This window comes from Emys orbicularis, chromosome 3, assembly GCF_028017835.1.
Source record: "Emys orbicularis isolate rEmyOrb1 chromosome 3, rEmyOrb1.hap1, whole genome shotgun sequence".
NCBI lineage: Eukaryota > Metazoa > Chordata > Testudines > Emydidae > Emys > Emys orbicularis.
The window spans coordinates 169955786-169975838 of NC_088685.1; the positions used below are offsets into that span (position 1 = coordinate 169955786).

At 43.0% G+C, this 20053-nt stretch overlaps 1 protein-coding gene across 1 annotated transcript in view; it reads left to right on the top strand.

Annotated features, from left to right (window-relative positions):
- Positions 1-3575: 3575 nt before the first annotated feature.
- SMYD2 (SET and MYND domain containing 2) overlaps positions 3576-20053 on the top strand; it is a 42435-nt gene continuing 25957 nt past the window's right edge. The window contains exons 1-3 of the mRNA XM_065401645.1: positions 3576-3757; positions 7881-7944; positions 19915-20025. Coding sequence (XP_065257717.1) covers positions 3576-3757; positions 7881-7944; positions 19915-20025 — 357 coding nt within the window. The remainder of the gene's footprint in view (positions 3758-7880; positions 7945-19914; positions 20026-20053) is intronic.

A 20053-nucleotide genomic window follows, 5' to 3' on the forward strand; every position in this document is an offset into this window, starting at 1 on the left:
GCCAACACAGAGACTCCCACATGAAGCTGTCAACTGGAAACTAACTGGTGTGAGGAAACGAGAGTACCCAAGAAGAACCCTTGGCAGGGAGGGCAGAACAGTCAATCTCAACACCATAGAGCAGATGGAAGCGGCAGCTAACTACAGAGAGGGGTGGAAGAGACTGGTTTCTGCCCTATGCACCAATATTGGTGCAAGAAAGACATCGGTGCTGGAACTACGGGTGCTGGGGGTGCTTCTACACCCTCTGGCTTGAAGTGGTTTCCATTATATACAGGGTTTACAGTTTAGTTCAATGGATCTCAGCACCCCCATTATACAAATTGTTCCAGCACCCCTGAAGAAAGGTATAGTGATAAAATAAAAATCAAATAATCATTAAGAAAGTGCATCATTCAGTTACTTCCTTTTTCTGTGTAACTGTACACTCTTAATATACCAGCTTGAGCCAAATTCAGAGGCAAATCAAAATTTGTCTAAGTAAACCTAGTGGGAGTTTTGAGCGTATCTTCTTTTGGCACGTGGATTACACTAGTTTGGAATCTATCTACATTTAGTTAGACTCCCTTACACTTGCTTGCTTCAGCCCTTCTCCCTTTTGAGCCCTCCCCCCAGAAGGCTCTGCAGGCACAGAATGCCCTTTGTTCAAAAAGTGCAGTGGTGAGAGAATGTTTTGCATTTTACATTTACCTACTGGTAATTATTTCACATTTCTCTGCTGCTATTTGGTTAAGATCTTCCAGTGTAAGGACTGGATTGGAACATTTTGGTTAGTATTAAAATTCTATGGCCCACTCCCATAGTTCTTATTTAGGGACAGCTTCGGATCTCATTTACACTAGACTAACACCAAGGAAGGGACTCTAACTTTACAGGGTATAAATGGCCCTTCAGTTTTACTGTCACTAAAATCAATGGGAATGAGTTTACTCTTTTAGTTCAAGAAATTCTTTCTCAACATTAATTTTTTTATTCTTGTTTTGCACCCTCTTTGATTTCTAGTTTATTCATTTACTTTTCCTTGTGAAATTTTTCATTTTTTATATTCCAATCTGCACATATAGACAAATTGTTTCCAGGTAATTTATTGTACAAATAATGGCATGTAAAACTAAATGACCACCTATTTATAGCACAGATAACATATCTTGGATGACTGTATTAATCTAGAGTACACACGTACTACAAGTGATGCAGAAAATATTTATATCCATCTGCATGCTTAACTCGTATTTCTGAAATGAATATTCTTCCAGTGGTAAGTCCAACTGCTATATAACTAACAAAAAACCTCATGTACTGAAATGTTTAGGCACAAACGTGTGAGTTAAGAGCATTATAATAGCCTTAACTAAGCTTTCTTGAGCTTTGTGGGGTTGAGCCTTACCTTGAAGATAACTTTAGTATAGATTTATTGCATTTATTATTTCTAACGTAATCAAAGGTAACACTTATTCCTAGTTTGAGTAAATTTAACATTTCCTAGCTCTGATGGCTTTTAGACACATTTATGACATTGTTTCTGCTGTTGCACTGGGACTTTTTGTTATTTGTTTTGTTGCTAATTTTCTTGTTTATAAATGGGAAAGCCTCACCCAGGAGGCTAACTAGTTGTAGGTAACAAATAATTACCCCCATTAATTCAACATATTTCCTTCCAAGCTATCAAAATATTGCAATATTCTAGAGTAATGCCCCCATGGTCCTGCACTTCTCATTTTCACTGGTGTAAATACGGAATAACTCTGCTGAAGTCAGTGGGGTTGCATGGATGTAAAATTGAGGTATACTTTTTATAAGTAGGGCTTCCCAAAGCATCTGCGGTCCCTGCAATTCAATTCCTAAGGTTCCCTCATGGATTCCATGGGGTTCACAACTACATGGCGCACGTAGAGTGACGCTGTTAAGCACCATTTTGCTGGGTTTTTCTAGATTAGGAAGCTTTATCACATTGGAACCCTTTCTAATAGCTCAGCGTCTTTGTGAGTGAGATAGCAAGAAGTTACCCAAGGCCTGTAGTATTGATGATTATATGGGACCCACATGAGCTTGCTCACTAGCCCTGTTTATAAGGCAAGCAACAAATTTAGCGGCTGCGTGTGACCTACACAGCAAAAATCCTCAGCATGACCACATCTTCTGCATCTTTCTTTACATGCTTAGCTGCTCTTCTTGATAGAGAACCTGAGGTTGGCGTGAGCCAATACTGGTCCTCTGGGATTCATTGTCCATTAAACCTGCCCAAGATCAGGTTTATGGTTGAGACTTGGGCCTGGTCTACACTACGACTTTAATTCGGATTTAGCTGCTTTAATTCGAATTAACGCTTGACCCGTCCACAGAATGAAGCCATTTAATTCGAATTAAAGAGCCCTTTAATTCGATTTCTGTACTCCTCCTCGACGAGAGGAGTAGCATCAAAATCGGTATTGTTAATCCGAATTAAGGTTAGTGTGGCCGCAATTCGATGTTATTGGCAATTCAATGTTGTTGGCTACCCACAATGCAACGCTCTGGAAATCGATGCTACTACGGTAGCTTGGACGCACACCACCGAATTAATGGTGCCTAGTGTGGCCGAATACATTCGAATTTATAAAATCGGTTTCCTAAATTCGAATTATATAAATTCGGATTAATCCTGTAGTGTAGACATACCCTAAGGGTTTATCTATACTGGATAGTTTTGCTGCTTTAGCAAGACCAGAATAGTTAAAGCAGCAAAACCTGCCTCGTGTGGATATACAGCTTATTGTGGTTCAGGAAGAATAAGCTACACTGGTATAAAGCACCTTGTCCTTTATACCGGTATAACTGTATCAACACTAGATGGCTTTTGCATATAGTGTTATAACTATATCTGTAAAAATCCACCCCCTCAACCAACATAGTTATTGCTATAATTTTTGGAGTGCAGAGCAGCTCTAGGGATTTCTACAGCTCTTAAGGCTGAGCCAGCAATCTGAGAAGACTTTCAGTGCTGATTCCGGTGACCAGACCTCCCAATATTAGGGGATTTGTTTTATACATACAGGCAACTATCAGCCCCCCTTGTCCCCCCCCCAAATGTCCTGATTTTTCCCACTTGCTACTTGGTCACCCCAGTGCTGATGCCACAAGCACAGCTGTCAGAAGAGGGGAGAATCAGAGAGAAAAGTCCCCTCCAGGGAGGCCCCAGGTTTTGAGCCATGGCGCTGTCCGGGTTCACTGCGTGACTCATGATGCCCTCGGCCTCTTTTTTCAGTCTCAGAGGTGGGGCGGCGGGAAGCAACCGCCCTGTCATGCCCAGCAGCTTGGCCTCCTCCAGGGCTGTGGGCACCCGGTGGCGGGCGAGGGGCGGGTAAGCGGGGCGCCCCCGGAGGATGGGCGAACGGGGTCTGCCCGCCCGCCCGCCCGGGGGAGGAGGGTGCTGCCTGGCTGGGCGGGCTCTAGGACCCGGCGGGCTCCTGCGGCGGTTTCCCGGGGAGTCGGCTGCCGGTGTACGTGGTGCCGCGCGGGTGACTCGGCTCCATTAGTAGCGGCCTGGCGGGGAGCCCCCGGCCGCAGCAGGAGCGCCGCGCGCCTGGCCGGCAAGGATGCGGGCGGAGGGGGGCCCGCGCGAGGAGGGCCTGGAGCGGTTCACCAGCCCGGGCAAGGGCCGGGGGCTGCGGGCCCGGCAGCGCTTCGCCCCGGGGGAGCTGCTCTTCAGCTGCCCGGCCTACACCTGCGTGCTGACCGTCAGCGAGCGGGGCAACCACTGCGAGTGCTGCTTCGCCAGGTACCGACCGGCCCGGCTCAGCGCCGGACAGCGGCTCCCCGCGGGTCCTAGCACCGCCCGCCTGCTGTGGGGCCGCGGGAGTGCCCGGCCGGCGCACGTTGGTCAGCGGGGGCTGGGCACCCCCGGCACGCCTGGGCCCGAGAGGGGGGGTGGTGGGGAGCGGGGCTATCCCCAGGATGTGTTGGGCTTGGGGAGGGAGGTTAGAAGTGAAGGGTGGATGGATCCTCTGAACAGACTGAGCTTGGGCGGGGCAGGGGAGGTGAGATCCCCAGAACACGTGGGTTCCTGGTGGTAAGAGATGATGGGTGGAGTCCAGCTATGGGGGGTGTTAGCCTACACTAGTGGTTTTCAGCCTTTTTTTTTTTTTTTCCATTTGTGGCTCCCTAAAAATTTCAAATGGAGGTGCTGACTCCTAGTTTGTGGACGCGCCCCCCCTCAGGGGTCAGCAGACCCCAAGTTGAAAACCACTGTTCTATGGTAGTGACAATCTTTCACAGATGCCTTTGATGTAGACGTCAAACCCCCAGGGGTCTGTGGACCACAGGTTGACAATTACTGCCTTAGATTAGGCCTCTGGGGGTGACTTGGTTTCAATCCTGTGCTTTGCCATAGGCTTCCTGTGTTACCACGAACAACTCATTTATTCTCTCTCTCTCTTTGCTTCCTTTTCCCATCTGTAAAATGGGAGTAGTATTTTCCTATTTCACATGGATGAATTAGGGTTGCCAACCCTCCAGCATTGTCCTGGAGGCACTAGGAATTAAAGATTAATCTTTAATTACAGATAATGTCATGTGATGAAACTTCCAGGAATTTATCCAACCAAATCTGGCAACCATATTTGGCATAAATATGTTAAAGTCTAAAGCACTCATATGTTAGGGTAAGGGGGGGCTCTATATCTTAGATAGCAGGGGCATCGGTGAATACTGCTGCATCCATGATTGGCACTGCCAAGGGCTTTTACATTGCTGAGACACTTTCCCCAGCCTTTCATTCTCTCAGATGTTCTCTCCCTCAAGTCTATACTCATCTGAAGATCCAAGTTTGTCATTATTACACTGTAATTTGATCTTCGTGTCCCGATTTTACTCCCTCCTTTTTATTAATTAATCGTGGAGGTGAGCACCACAGACATATAAATACATTCATAAAATAATTCCAAATATGGGCTACAACTTCCTGTGGACTCCAGGATCCTCCTTTAAAAAGCTTTCCTTTTTACAGAATTGTTTCTTTCTTTGTATAAACTTTATATGGGTCTTTGGGTACAGCACTGTTACTAAACTTCATCCTTAAAACTGTTTTTCTTTCCGTTCCATGTTCAATTCTGTGTAGGTTGTTCTATTGTGCTCATCACCATAGTATCTGAGCACCTTCCAGAAATGCATTAATTAAATGACTAACATCTGCTCTGTATGTTTGTTCCTTCAAGTGTCCCAAAAAAGTGTCCCATTTCCTCTTGAGAATATTCTCATACTCTGTGGCATGATTCTGAAAACTCTTAGGCTGAGGAATAACTTTACTCATGTGAATAATTGCATTGCATTCAGTGTGACTAAAGTTACATGCATGCCTAAGTGTTTACAGATCAGGGCCTGTACAGTAACTCCCCACTTAACTTCCTCTCGCTTAACATTGTTTCGATCTTATGTCCCTTCTCAATTACAGAAGATGCTCCATTTAAAGTTGTGCAGTGCTTCATTATAACGTCATTTGGCTGCCTGCTTTGTCCACAGCTCACAGCCCCCCATCAGCTCCCCTACGCCCCCCCCACAGCGACTCCTGCCCGCAGGCAGATCCCGGGGATCAGTGCCTTCCCCCCGCCTCCTGCCCGCAGCAATCAGCTGGCTTGCGGCATTGGGGGGGGGGGGGGGGAGCGAGGACTCAGCACACAGGTTCCCCCTCCCTCCCCTACCTCCCGAACGCCGCAAACCAGCTGATTGCCGTGGGCAGGAGGGAGGGGGGAGCCTGTGCGCCAAGTCCTCCCCCCTCCCTCCTGCCCCCTGAACGTCGCAAGCCAGCTGATTGCTGCGGGCAGGAGATGAGAGGGGAGGAGTGAGGACGTGGCGCACCTCCCCCCTCCCTCCCCTGCCTCCTGCCCGCGGCAATCAGCTGGCTTGTGGTGTTCAGGAGGCTGGGGAGGAGGGGGAGCCTGTGCAGCGTGTCCTCACTCCTCCCCCTGCCTCTGAACGCTGCAAGCCAGTTGATTGCCGTGGGCACGAGGCGGGGGAGGAGCGAGGCTACGGCGTGCAGAGTAAAGGGGGGGGGGAAGAGGCAGGTTAAGGGTGGGGGCTTGGGGGAAGGTGTGGCGTGGGCGGGCCGAGGGTTGAGCGCCCTGCCCCTGGTGCTTGCAGAGTAGGGGAAGCTGCCGCTGCTGCTGTGCAACGTGCTTCTCCTAGCCTACAGCACCTTCAGCCTCCTTGCCTGCCTCATTGTCTCCAGTGCCAGTGGGCTGTGCCTGTGTAGGGTAAGGTGGGGGCACCTCCCAACTATAGTACTGAACTGTATGACAAAAACAAAAAATTCCCTGGAACCTAACCCCTCCATTTACATTCGTTCTTATGGGGAAATTGGATTCGCTTAACATCATTTCACTTAGTCGCATTTTTCAGGAACATAACTACAACGTTAAGTGAGGAGTTACTTTAGAATGTATCTAACCAAATGTTGCTCAAACAAACGTTCACCAAACTTCACCCATTCGGCAAGATGTAGTTAAACGTGTACCTTTCATGGGTCTTCTCTGTTCTCTGGCCGATGCCTTTCAATCTCCATGCTTCCTAAACCATATTTGAAAGGACACCGTTAAGTTGAAACTGTCGATTTCAGCAAAATTAACTAAAATACTTTTCGTGGAGTTGACCCAGACCTAAGTCCCCGGCACATTTTTTTTAAAATATAGGCAGGAGTTCCTGTTTGTTTTTAAATGTTTCCCTCCTCTATTGCTGTGGGAAAGGCCCACCCCCCCCAAAAGCCAAACACTCAAATAGGTGGAAACTGATTATACATGGGGGAAACAGTAAAACTGATCTGCAAAGTGCTATCAGATACACAAAGCTAATGAACTGAAATATACAGAGGAAATTATAATGACTTTTAGATATAGTACTCTTAAGGGTTACTCAATAGTAGGCATATAGTTTTCAGATGGAAATTTTTTTATTGATGGTGGTGACCTTTAAACCTCAACAACTTTTTTTTTTGGGGGGGGGGTAATGGAGGGAATACAGTGCACCTTGCAGCAGAATGAGGACTTCCCTATGGTATTTGCTGTGTTATGGATGTATACAAATGAAAAGGGACTGTGGAGGGTTGAGGGAAACTTTCATAATACATTGATCGCAGAGCAGATGCTGTACCCAGAATTCAGTCACTTGATAACAGGATACTGAACAAAATGTTTAAAATGTTGTGTGTTTAGATTTCAGAGGGCTTGTTGATTAATAAGAACATTTTCAACCACACAAAAACTATTAGATAGACAAGCAATAGAACTAAAACATTAGGACGCAAAAGATATACACCTCTACCCCAATATAACACGAATCCGGATATAACACGGTAAAACAGTGCTCCGGGTGGGTGGGGCTGCGTACTCCGGCGGATCAAAGCAAGTTCGATATAACGCGGTTTCACCTATAACACGGTAAGATTTTTTGGCTCCCGAGGACAGTCTTATATCAGGGTAGAGGTGTATATCCATGATTAAATCAATCAAGCAACCAATACTTAGAGAAGAAGGAAAAGCAATATATCAGTGTGTGGGATGTAATTACAAAGTAGCAGCATAGAATAACATGTTTCTGAAACCGTGGCTTGATTAGGATAGTAAAGTCTTTTACATAATAACAGCTATTAGGAAAACTTGCATTTGAAACGCTAAATAAATAAAACAAAAATAAATAGACTAGGTTCAAGCTGTAACCAGAATATTCTGGACAGAAGGTCATTTGATTAGGAAAATACAGTGTATTGTGCAAAACTATTTAAAAATAAGTGCATTCCTGTCGCCCAGGGCATATTCACTAAGTCGTGATTGTATGCCAAAGCTATGGGGTATAGCCTCCCTATTAAATTCACTATTAGAAGATAGATATAACTTCTGTTTTATTTTTTTAAGGAAAGAAGGATTGTCCAAGTGTGGAAGATGTAAACAGGCATTTTACTGCAATGTGGAATGTCAGGTATGTGTTACAACAACTTGTGAGGAGGGTTCACTAACACAGTAAGCTGCACTTATCATTAGTTTAGTACAGCACTGACAGGCTGTAATCACATCTACTGTTAAGCTGGTCAGTTTCAGAATCCCACAGATGCTGAGAATGGAGTTGTGCCTTGGACAATTACAGGATTTAGACATGTTCATATTAAGACATTCAAGATCAGCTATGCTGGGACATAGTATTACTGAGACATTTGATTAGTACAGCCTACCAGCCCACTAATTACTTCAGTAACTTCAGCCTACTTTAAATATACTCAGATTTAACGTTAGTCCCCTAAGCTGGTGAAGAAGTCCCTTGTCTAGCTGAAATATCAAAAATAAATATCTGAGTTAGCTTTTTCAAAATCTGTTGCAAGTGTTGCTGTTGTTGATGATAATAATAGTGTATATTAGTTTAGAAACCTACTGTGCTTCTTCTCTTAGTCTTCAAAAAAGAACGAGATAGGTTCCTGGAGGATAGGTCCTTCAATGGCTATTAGCCAGGATGGGCAGGGATGGTGTCCCTAGCCTCTGTTTGCAAGAGGCTGTGAATGGGTGACAGGGGATGGATCACTTGATGATTACGTGTTCATTCCCTGTTCATTCCCTCTGGGGCACCTGGTTTTGGCCACTGTTGGAAGACAGGATACTGGGCTAGATGGACATTTGGTCTGACCCAGTATGGCCATTCTTATATTCTCACACTTCTACTAAGAGGCAGAGATACATTAGAAGCAAGAGGAAGACCAAAGACAGGGTAGGCCCACTGCTTAGTGAAGAGGGAGAAACAGTAACAGGAAACTTGGAAATGGCAGAGATGCTTAATGACTTCTTTGTTTCGGTCTTCACCGAGAAGTCTGAAGGAATGCCTAACATAGTGAATGCTAATGGGAAGAGGGTAGGTTTAGCAGATAAAATAAAAAAAGAACAAGTTAAAAATCACTTAGAAAAGTTAGATGCCTGCAAGTCACCAGGGCCTGATGAAATGCATCCTAGAATACTCAAGGAGCTAATAGAGGAGGTATCTGAGCCTCTAGCTATTATCTTTGGAAAATCATGGGAGACGGGAGAGATTCCAGAAGACTGGAAAAGGGCAAATATAGTGCCCATCTATAAAAAGGGAAATAAAAACAACCCAGGAAACTACAGACCAGTTAGTTTAACTTCTGTGCCAGGGAAGATAATGGAGCAAGTAATTAAGGAAATCATCTGCAAACACTTGGAAGGTGGTAAGGTGATAGGGAACAGCCAGCATGGATTTGTAAAGAACAAATCATGTCAAACCAATCTGATAGCTTTCTTCGATAGGATAACTAGTCTTGTGGATAAGGGAGAAGCTGTGGATGTGGTATACCTAGACTTTAGTAAGGCATTTGATACGGTCTCGCATTATATTCTTATCGACAAACTAGGCAAATACAATTTAGATGGGGCTACTATAAGGTGGGTGCATAACTGGCTGGATAACCGTACTCAGAGAGTTGTTATTAATGGTTCCCAATCCTGCTGGAAAGGCATAACGAGTGGGGTTCCGCAGGGGTCTGTTTTGGGACCGGCTCTGTTCAATATCTTCATTAACGACTTAGATATTGGCATAGAAAGTACGCTTATTAAGTTTGCGGATGATACCAAACTGGGAGGGATTGCAACTGCTTTGGAGGACAGGGTCATAATTCAAAATGATCTGGACAAATTGGAGAAATGGTCTGAGTTAAACAGGATGAAGTTTAACAAAGACAAATGCAAAGTGCTCCACTTAGGAAGAAAAAATCAGTTTCACACATACAGAATGGGAAGAGACTGTCTAGGAAGGAGTACGGCAGAAAGGGATCTAGGGGTTATAGTGGACCACAAGCTAAATATGAGTCAACAGTGTGATGCTGTTGCAAAAAAAGCAAACATGATTCTGGGATGTATTAACAGGTGTGTTGTGAGCAAGACACGAGAAGTCATTCTTCCGCTCTACTCTGCTCTGGTTAGGCCTCAGCTGGAGTATTGTGTCCAGTTTTGGGCACCGCATTTCAAGAAAGATGTGGAGAAATTGGAAAGGGTCCAGAGAAGAGCAACAAGAATGATTAAAGGTCTTGAGAACATGACCTATGAAGGAAGGCTGAAAGAATTGGGTTTGTTTAGTTTGGAAAAGAGAAGACTGAGAGGGGACATGATAGCAGTTTTCAGGTATCTAAAAGGGTGTCATAAGGAGGAGGGAGAAAACTTGTTCACCTTAGCCTCTAAGGATAGAACAAGAACAAATGGGCTTAAACTGCAGCAAGGGAGGTCTAGGTTGGACATTAGGAAAAAGTTCCTAACTGTCAGGGTGGTTAAACACTGGAATAAATTGCCTAGGGAGGTTGTGGAATCTCCATCTCTGGAGATATTTAAGAGTAGGTTAGATAAATGTCTGTCAGGGATGGACTAGACAGTATTTGGTCCTGCCATGCGGGCAGGGGACTGCACTCGATGACCTCTCGAGGTCCCTTCCAGTCCTAGAATCTATGAATCTATGAATAACCAGAGTGGCCATTCTCTGATATTCATGTTATGGAGCTTTTAATATGCTTTAAAGTAGAATAGAATGAAGGACTGGTTCATTGAAAAACACCCCAGTTCAATTATAATTCTATTTTTTCTTTGTTTTGGAGGGAGAGCTTGTTTTTATCTAATTCACTGAATCTAGCCAATTCCAGTATCCTGCCTTTGCATGCTGTCAGCTTGACCTAAAGTAACCATGCACCTTATGTTTCCCTTAGTAGTCATCGTCCCCTCACCCCCAGAGGGCCAATTTCTGATATCTTACTCACGTCAGTAGGACTGTTTGTGGAATAAGGCACTACCCAATGTGAGTAAGGGTCCAGAGTTAGGTACTAATCAATGTGAGTAATGGGCAGCAGGATCTGGTCTCCTTTGATTTTCTTTCATCTGCAAAGGACAGTGGACAAGGGTATATTTGCCTATTAGCTTTGTTTCCCCCCCCCCCCTTTCGCTTTCTTCATTTCCATTATTTATATAGGATGGAAAGATCCCTGGGAGGTGGTAATATGGCCAAACTTGTTCATGACAACATCTGGGGGGAGAGTCATAGATTCATAGACTCTAGGACTGGAAGAGACCTCGAGAGGTCATCGAGTCCAGTCCCCTGCCCTCATGGCAGGACCAAATACTGTCTAGACCATCCCTGATAGACATTCATCTAACCTACTCTTAAATATCTCCAGAGATGGAGATTCCACAACCTCCCTAAGCAGTTTATTCCAATGTTTAACCACCCTGACAGTTAGGAACTTTTTCCTAATGTCCAACCTAAACCTCCCTTGCTGCAGTTTAAGCCCATTGCTTCTTGCTCTATCCTTAGAGGCTAAGGTGAACAAGTTTTCTCCCACCTCCTTATGACACCCTTTTAGATACCTGAAAACTGCTATCATGTCCCCTCTGTCTTCTCTTTTCCAAACTAAACAAACCCAATTCTTTCAGCCTTCCTTCATAGGTCATGTTCTCAAGACCTTTAATCATTCTTGTTGCTCTTCTCTGGACCCTCTCCAATTTCTCCACATCTTTCTTGAAATGCGGTGCCCAGAACTGGACACAATACTCCAGCTGAGGCCTAACCAGCGCAGAGTAGAGCGGAAGAATGACTTCTCGTGTCTTGCTTACAACACACCTGTTAATGCAGATGAACTATCCCTCTTCAGATCAGGCTCCCCCCCCTCCCATATTTTAGTGTGCGGGAGTAAAAATCTTCAACTGGCCTCCTACTTTTGAGTCACAAGCTGGTTTGGAAAGCTTTTAGCAAAGGCAGCTTAAAAATGTAAATATTGCTATTGGCTTACATAAGAGGTTGGAGGAGATTGTCAGGAAAGTAGTTGCATAGAGCAGAAAGTGAAAGCTTCGTGAAATGAGCATCTTTAAGGACCCAGGTGAAAGTCCTGGAAAAGCTTCACAGGAAGCCTAGGTAAATCCTCTGACAACCCATAATCTCATCATGAGAAGCACTTGCACTTAGTTGTAAGAAGTGCATGCTGGGAGACATTGTTTCAAACCAGCCCTGTACAATTCATGTGAGAGAATCCAATAATATTTGCAATAAAATTGCTTTGTGCTCTGTAACATCTTCCATCTGAGAATCTGTTTCTTCACAAACAAGGAAATAAGCTCCTGTGAAATAGATAATGGCTATTGTTGCCATTTTACAGATGGATTAATTAAGGTAGAGAGAAGTTAAACAACTTGGCCCAGATCAAACAGCAAGTGCACATCAGAGGCAGTAGTAGGACCTAGATCTCCTGACGTTGAGTCATTTGCGTTATCCACAAGTCCATCCTCTGCCTTCCAGTATTCTGGAATCTACACTCCAGACTTGAGGAGCCTTATAGAATAGGAGCTGGTTCCTCTCCTCCCTTACGCATTGGCCCCCCAAGAACAGGTATTAATGTATTGTAGATCACTCATTATTTTTTACAGTGTGAGGTAGTGTTTGAATTTTGCTATCTCTAACGTTTTTAAAGGACCAGAACACCCTTTATTATGATGAAATGTCCTTCCAAAAGGAAAAGTCCTCTCACCATCCACTCAGGAAGACAGAACATCCTGAAAGCTTCAGGAGACAACATTTAGCAGAAGAGCTGATTGTGTGCTAAGCTAATGATAATTAAAACCCTTCCTACATATGTATACATAATGCTTTGTATATAAAATCATTCAGTAGTGTTTCAATGTCTTGAGTGTAGTGTGATGTGCCCCAGCATTGGCTCTTTCTTCATCACTACATGTGAAATGCTTAGGGCTTCTTGCTCTCTCGGCATAAATCTATCTTCAGTGTTTTGGATCCTTCTGAATCACTCAGATGAAATTTAGGAACGTTGCTGGGATTCAATTCTTCTGACATTCTTTCAACGTTATCTTCAAGCACAACATTCTTTAGAAACTGGTCCCCACTGACTATATGCTGCACAGACAATCTACATCACATCTTCATCCTTGTCTTGTTCAAAGGCACTTTTCGCCAATTCAGCAATTCTCTGTCAAAGCTGAGAAGGACATCTGTGCCTTGATATTGAACTTATAACAGTGGGATGTACAGTAAATGTTTCACTTTCAGCTTCCATGGATGTGGGACCTCATGCTTTGGTTTTCTTCATACTAAACTGATGAAAGTCTGGAGCTGCACTTAAGAGCTTTCTTATAGCATTGTTCATTTGATATTTTTAGTACTCTATGAATCCACACCCATTTGCCCAATTGAACTAAAAATTGCCCTTGCCAACAAGAACCTGGTATAGATACAATGCTATAAAAATAATCTGAAAATCACTCAGTCTGACAGCTGTTTGTCACATTCGGTGTACTATGTGGGACATGAAATCAACTTCACTTCAATTCATACTCCCCTTTCTAAAAGAAGTTTAAAACATAAGAACGGCCATACTGGGTCAGACCAATGGTCCATCTAGCCCAGTTCCTGTCTTCTGACAGTGGCCAATGCCAGCTGCTTCAGAGGGAATGAACAGAACAGGGCAAATCACAGGGAGTGATCCATCCCCTGTTGTCCAGTCCCAGCATCTGACAATCAGAGGCCTAAGGACACCCAGAGCGTGGGGTTGCATCCCTGACCAACTTGGCTAATGGACCTATCCTCCATGAATTTATCTAGTTCTTTTTTGAATGCAGTTATACTTTTGGCACTCGTAACATCCCCTGATGACAAGTTCCCCAGGTTGACTGTGTGTTGTATGAAGAAGTAAAGTACTTCCTTATGTTTGATTTAAACCTGCTGCCTATGAATTTTATTGGGTGACTCCTGTTTCTTCCTGTATGTGAAGGAGTAAATAATACTTTTTCTCAACACCATTCATAATTTTATAAACCTCTACCATACCTCCCCTCCATACCAATCATCTCTTTTTTCCAAGATGGACAGTCCCAGTCTTTTAATCTCTCTTCATATGGAAGCTGTTCCATAACTCCAATCGTTCTGTTATCCTTCTCTGGACCTTGTCCAGTTCTAATACATCTTTTTTTTTTAAAGATGGGATGACCAGAACTGCATGCAATGTTCAAGGTGTGGGTGTACCATGGATTTATATAAAGGCATTTTGATATTTACAGTACAGACCCGTTTACACGCGACCCGTTTACACACGAATCCGCTTAAAGCGCGGTAGCGCCATGCTCCCAGTGCTACCTATTTAACACGCGAGACTCATTAACACGCGGTACAGGGACTTGCTATGTAGCACTACAGATTTGCTCACTAACTCACTGACATAGAAATCGACAGGAAGTGCAGAGCGGAAATGTGTTGTACGTCTTTACCAATATTGGTAAAGACGTATCACGCATGCTTAGTCATTGTCATGCTAGAGAGAGATATAATATATACAGTAGTACTGTAGTTATATAGTATTACAGTATATATACTACATTAGAAAATTTTAACCGTAGGCCTAATATAATGGAAGAGGGCAAGCGTCAGCGTTCCTACACTGTAGAAGAAAAGCTAGCTGCAATAGGTCGAGTAAATAGCGGAGAAACCCAGGCCAAAGTTTCAAAAGATATTGGGATTGCCGAATCTACTCTCCGATGATGGCTAAAAAACGAATCTAAACTGAATGGCTTTGTACAAAATATTGATTCTGCTGTGGGGCTTAAGTGAAAACATGTGCGCTGTTCAGCAAAACCCACAATAGACAAAGCCATGCGCACGTGGTTTGCTCAGGAAAGGCTGCAAGGAATGCCGCTAAGTGGGCCAATTCTTCACGCCCAAGCTACAAAATTTGGAAATTTAACGGGGATGAATCATTCCAAGCCAGCAAGGGGTCTATAAGTCATTTTAAAAAGCATCATAGCATAGCGCAGGTATCGATTTCTGGAGAAAGCCGATGAATCAGCCGCGAACGCATTTCCCACCGAGTTAAAATCTATTTTACAAAATGAAGACTACCACGAAGAACAACTTTATAATTGTGATGAAACCGCTTTATTTGCAAAACTGCTACCTGATAAGACTTTAGCCTTTAATTAGGAGACACAGAAAACAGCTGGATTTAAAAAGATAAAAGATCGTGTGACTCTTCTTTTTTGTAGTAATAAGACGGGCAGCCCTAAGCTTACCCCTCTTCTCATTGGCTGCTTTCATAACCCTCGCGGCTTTAATCATCTCAGTAGAGCCAAACTACCAGTAATATATGCTAACAGCAAAAATGCTTGGATGACGAGACACATTTTTGACGACTGGTTCCACAACAGCTTTGTTCCAGCTGTCCGTAAGCATCTGTGTTAATTACAAAACAATTTCTATGGTTACTCAATCCATAATTCTGAAAAACTTATCCAAAACCTTTTGTTTGCTATTTTAAACTTACATACAGACTAATGTATTATCGTAATTCATATATCTCATGCAATGCATTGTATTTTCCTAATAAAACAAGTTATTTTTTATATATTTGAATGATGCAAAAGTAGGGCAAAAATCAGGGGGAAAAAAAGATGAAATTCAATGCAATAAGTGCAGTGTAATGCACACTGGAAAGCATAATCCCACTTCTATATACAAAATTAGCTGTTACCACTCAAGAAAGATCTTGGAGTACAATTTTGGGCAACACAGACACACCGCCTCAGAAAGTGGTGATCAAAGATGATTTTAAACAATTTTTATCTCTTCCCTTTCCTGATCCCAGCCCATCCAGGTCCCGGTACTGCAATTTAGGGTAACCTCATGGCTCCTCTAAACTACACCCAGCTGCCCAGAGCTCCAAGAGGCTATTTTGACAGCCAGGTATCACCAGAGCACAGTGACCTGGCTATTCCCTGTTTTCTGTCCATGCCTCCATTCCAGGGGCCAAGTGGCAAGGGTCCACTGAACCAGCCTTGTGCCACCTGGACATTCCTATTAGTAAGGGGAATCCTGAGGAGGTGGATTTAAGTCCAATATAACTTGGAATGTTTCTGTTATGTTAAAATTTCATTTAAGTGAACATGCCTCTGGGCTGGGAAAGGAGAGCGAGAGGAGACTTACAATCCTTGAGTTATCAAAATTACTATGGATATAGTGAGAACTGATCAGGAGCTCCTATCTTACCCTTCCCTTTAATATGAGAACAAGGGGACACTTGATGGAAGTTTAAGGCAGTAGGTTTAAAATAAAGGGAAATGCTACCGTAATTTATATACATTGTAAAGTCCATGGGTGGTCTTCACTCTCTCAGGACATCATTTTGAAAATACTTTTAAAAAGGATTAGGTGATTTGTGCACATTTAGTTGGGCAGTTCCTAGAGTCCTTACTTGAGAAATATTCACATTGGTTTTAATGAGAGTTTTGACTGAGTAAAAACGTCAGGATTTGGCCCATTGTTGATAAAAGACCATCAGGCATCCCTGAGATCTGCAGGTTTTTAGATTAAGCACCACTCTGATGGAATGCTCAAACAAGCTGTATCTACTCCTGAGATTTCCTGTCTCCCACATGTGAATAACCAGCGTTGGGTCCATATTTATCCAAGTTATTAAGTCAAAGTATTTTGTGTGGCAGCTGTACAAGCTAAGACTGCGCTCATGGTAATCAAATCTCATTCCTTGCATAGAGAAGCTACCTTACTGGTCAAACTGTTAGAAGTGTTAGTATATGGAAGTGTTTGTTTCTCAGTCTCTTGTCCCTGTCAGCTCAGGACTCATTTAATTTAGGTTGTGACTAGCTCCACCTGTATCTCTCATGTTATTTCTGCTAATATTGCCCCATTGTCGCCTTTGCCCTACCAGCCTCACTATCCCCTTCATTTCTCAGTCCCACTCTCATGTTCATGTCTCCTTCCATGTTGCTCCGTGTGCCTGGAATGATCTTCGCTTCCAGTGGGCCACTCCCTCACCCTTTCCTCATTGAAATCTCTCCTAAAAAGACTCGCTTCTTCTGGGAGTCCTTCAAACGCTAACCCATGTCAATCTCGTATCCTCTCCAGCCCAACATTTTGTAAATGGGGACGAGAGGGGAAGAAGACACAAGGGCTTGAACCTGAATCACGTATCACTGGGTGTAGCACTTCAGGGCCATATTGCAATACCTTTACTCATGCTCAACAGTACCATACACCACAAGTAGTCTCACTGAAATCAGTGGGATTCTTTGTGGGGGCAGGAGCACTGCCCAACACAAGTATCAGTGGTAGAATCAGGCTCTAAGTGTTTGCATGATTGGGCTTCATTAATCCTTCCACTGGCTTTCCCAGGACCTTTTTGTCTTATCTGTGTATCTGTCTTCTAGACTCTCTAAGCTCCACTGGACAGAGACTATTTTTATTTGTGTCTTCTTCTGTACCAACAAAGCACATCACTGCCATTTAACAAACGATAGTAATTTTACATGGGACTGAACAATGTCTCCCTTTGGGCTTGTATTGACTACTGGTTGTTGTTGGTTTTTTTTGTAGTATGCTGCACTAGTCTAGTCTTCAGGCAAATAATCCAGTAGTCCTAGCTGATGCAATCGTTTTGAAGAACTTGGTGGAGGAGGTTACTTTTCCACTCTCTTTGATGTGGAAAACACAAGGCTTAGCAAACTTCCTTTCCAAAAGTGTTGTCACTCTGCCTTAAATGAGGGGAAAAATACAGGAGACGTAATGAAAATAGGAAAAAAATATCATTAATACAGCACTGGGGATTCAGCTAGAACAATGATACCCGCTATAATTCAAACCACTCAGAGAAAATGTGGAAAAGAATGCTAAATGCAATCCTGCTGTGATTGCAGAGAAGGGCTCTCTGAGTGTTTTCATACCAGGTATTACTCAGTCATCACTGTTCTCTATTCCTGCAATGTTTCAGGCTTTTATCTTGCTTTGCACAATCCAGCCGTATCTTGTCCCTTTAACCTCCCTACTAGTTCACATAACTCAGTATGATTCTGCCTGAGGAAAGATTTTAATTAACAATGCTTAGAGAATAAAGGAAACAAATGCATTTTGAAAACATTATTTTGAGACAGGCATATAATTTTGTATCTTGGCTTTGTTTTTCAAGTATTCTTATTAAACAGTATATGTGAACATAAGTCTGTATTAAAAGAAAATGTAGGGTCTGATCTTACACTTCTTGCACACCCAAAACTCGTCAAATTGAAGTCAGTGGGAGTTTTGGATGTGCAAAGAATGAAGGACTGGGTCCTCATTGTGTAATTCTTGAACACACAGGCTAAAGACTAAGGGCCCATAGAAATTTTCCAACCAGCTCTCACAGTGCATAGGAATTCAGTATTTCCAAGGACAAATTTTGCAATGTGACTGCTGCATCAGTGGGAGCATCCAAGATATATTTTTTAAATGATATGACTAAAATGTAAAATACTTTAAAATTCTACATTGTTGTCACCTCTTAGAACGGTCAGACCTTGGGGTTGCTTCATGTAGGCTGCATGTAAAATCTCAATTTTGGATTTGAAAAAAAGAAACCAAGGGCAATGGGCCTAACTTGGCAAGGTGCTGAGCACCTTTTGCACTCCGTTGAGCCTCCAGTGTGAGTTGAGGGCCTTTGTTCCCTCCCATGGCGAGTCCCTAAAATTTATCTCAGTGTATGGGGCAATTACAAATGGCCATTTCCAATGGAAACTCCTGAGGCATCAAGATGAGACAGTGGGTCTGACTTTTATTTTGGTATATAAAGCCTTAAATAACCATGGGTCAGTCTACCTGAGGGACATTGAGTTGCTCCAAATCCTATCATGGCACTTGAGGGTGGTGATGATGGTCCCCATGCTGGAATTTTTCAAGGGTGATGTGCAGGGCTGACTCTCTGAAGGCCTGTGACTTTGGAGTATGTGTGAAACCTTAGTATCCCTCTAGGTGCAGCCAAAGACTTTCATGTTCTCACTTTAGCTCAGTGATAAATTTGTGGGACTTGTTATGGTATGCTCCCCTGTCTTCTCTCCACCCCACACCTTCCTTGGCTCAGGTGTTTTATTTGAGGATAGGGATTGATTGCCTCTTAAGTATTAAGGGACAAATGCATAAATGTAACCCATTGTGTGGGTTTTACCACTTCATATGTCCTGTGGGCATGAATGTTAGAACTATATGATATAAAATTGAACACTGATTTATGTTCTAAATATACAAATAAGGTGAAATACACCCCAGTCCAGGAGAGGCCTGAACCACAGCCTGTGTATCACTTAAATCTGTTAATGTGGATCTCTTTGTGCAGGCCTTAATGGCCTGCATCCATTTCATCCATAGAGTGTTCAGGAAAGTCTCATACACCCGAGAACAGCTGTTCATAACTTTGCTTGATGGCAAAAAATTAATTACACGAAATGTTTTACTGTATTTAAGGGAAGTATGTAACATTACATTTTAACTAAAGGGTGTCTGTCCTCTTTCAACCACTAATCTTGCTACTACTGCATTGGAGAGCCCCAGGCTTATTCTATTACACTTTGCTAACTAACAAAATAAATCTGAAGAATCTATTCAATAGGTCTGATTCTGATCTTACATACACTGTCTTTATATTGATGCAAACTCATAGATTTCAGAGGACTTACCTCTGATTTATATCAGGGTCATATCTGAATCAGGGCCAATGTATTTATTAAATTGAACCCAGTCTAACCACTAAGTGAGAACCCATTCTCCCCTTCCATGCTTATTCTGAACAATAAGGATTGATGATTTAGAAACAGCGTTTCATGTTTGTTTCTTTAGAGTTTATATTTTATTTCCACCAAATAAATGAAGATAGTATGACCTTGACTCATCCTTGGCGAGCGTGTTTAAAAAGAAAAAGACAGCTTTGTCCCTTAAAAATTACTCAAGCTTTTGTTCCGATTTAGCAAGTGTCATTTTATTTTTCTAAAGGAAACACATTTCACTTGACCTCCAGGTTCTGGTGGGACTTGCTGCATCCTCTTTTTTCATCTCTTATTCTACTGTGCTTCTTTTTTTTTTTTTTTAACCTTCCAGAAAGCAGATTGGGCTATGCACAAGCTGGAATGTTCTGCCATGTGTGTTTTTGGGCAGAACTGGAATCCCTCAGAGACTGTGAGACTGACCGCGAGGATTCTTGCCAAACAGGTGAGCAGAACGCAAGACTTTGTCTGTT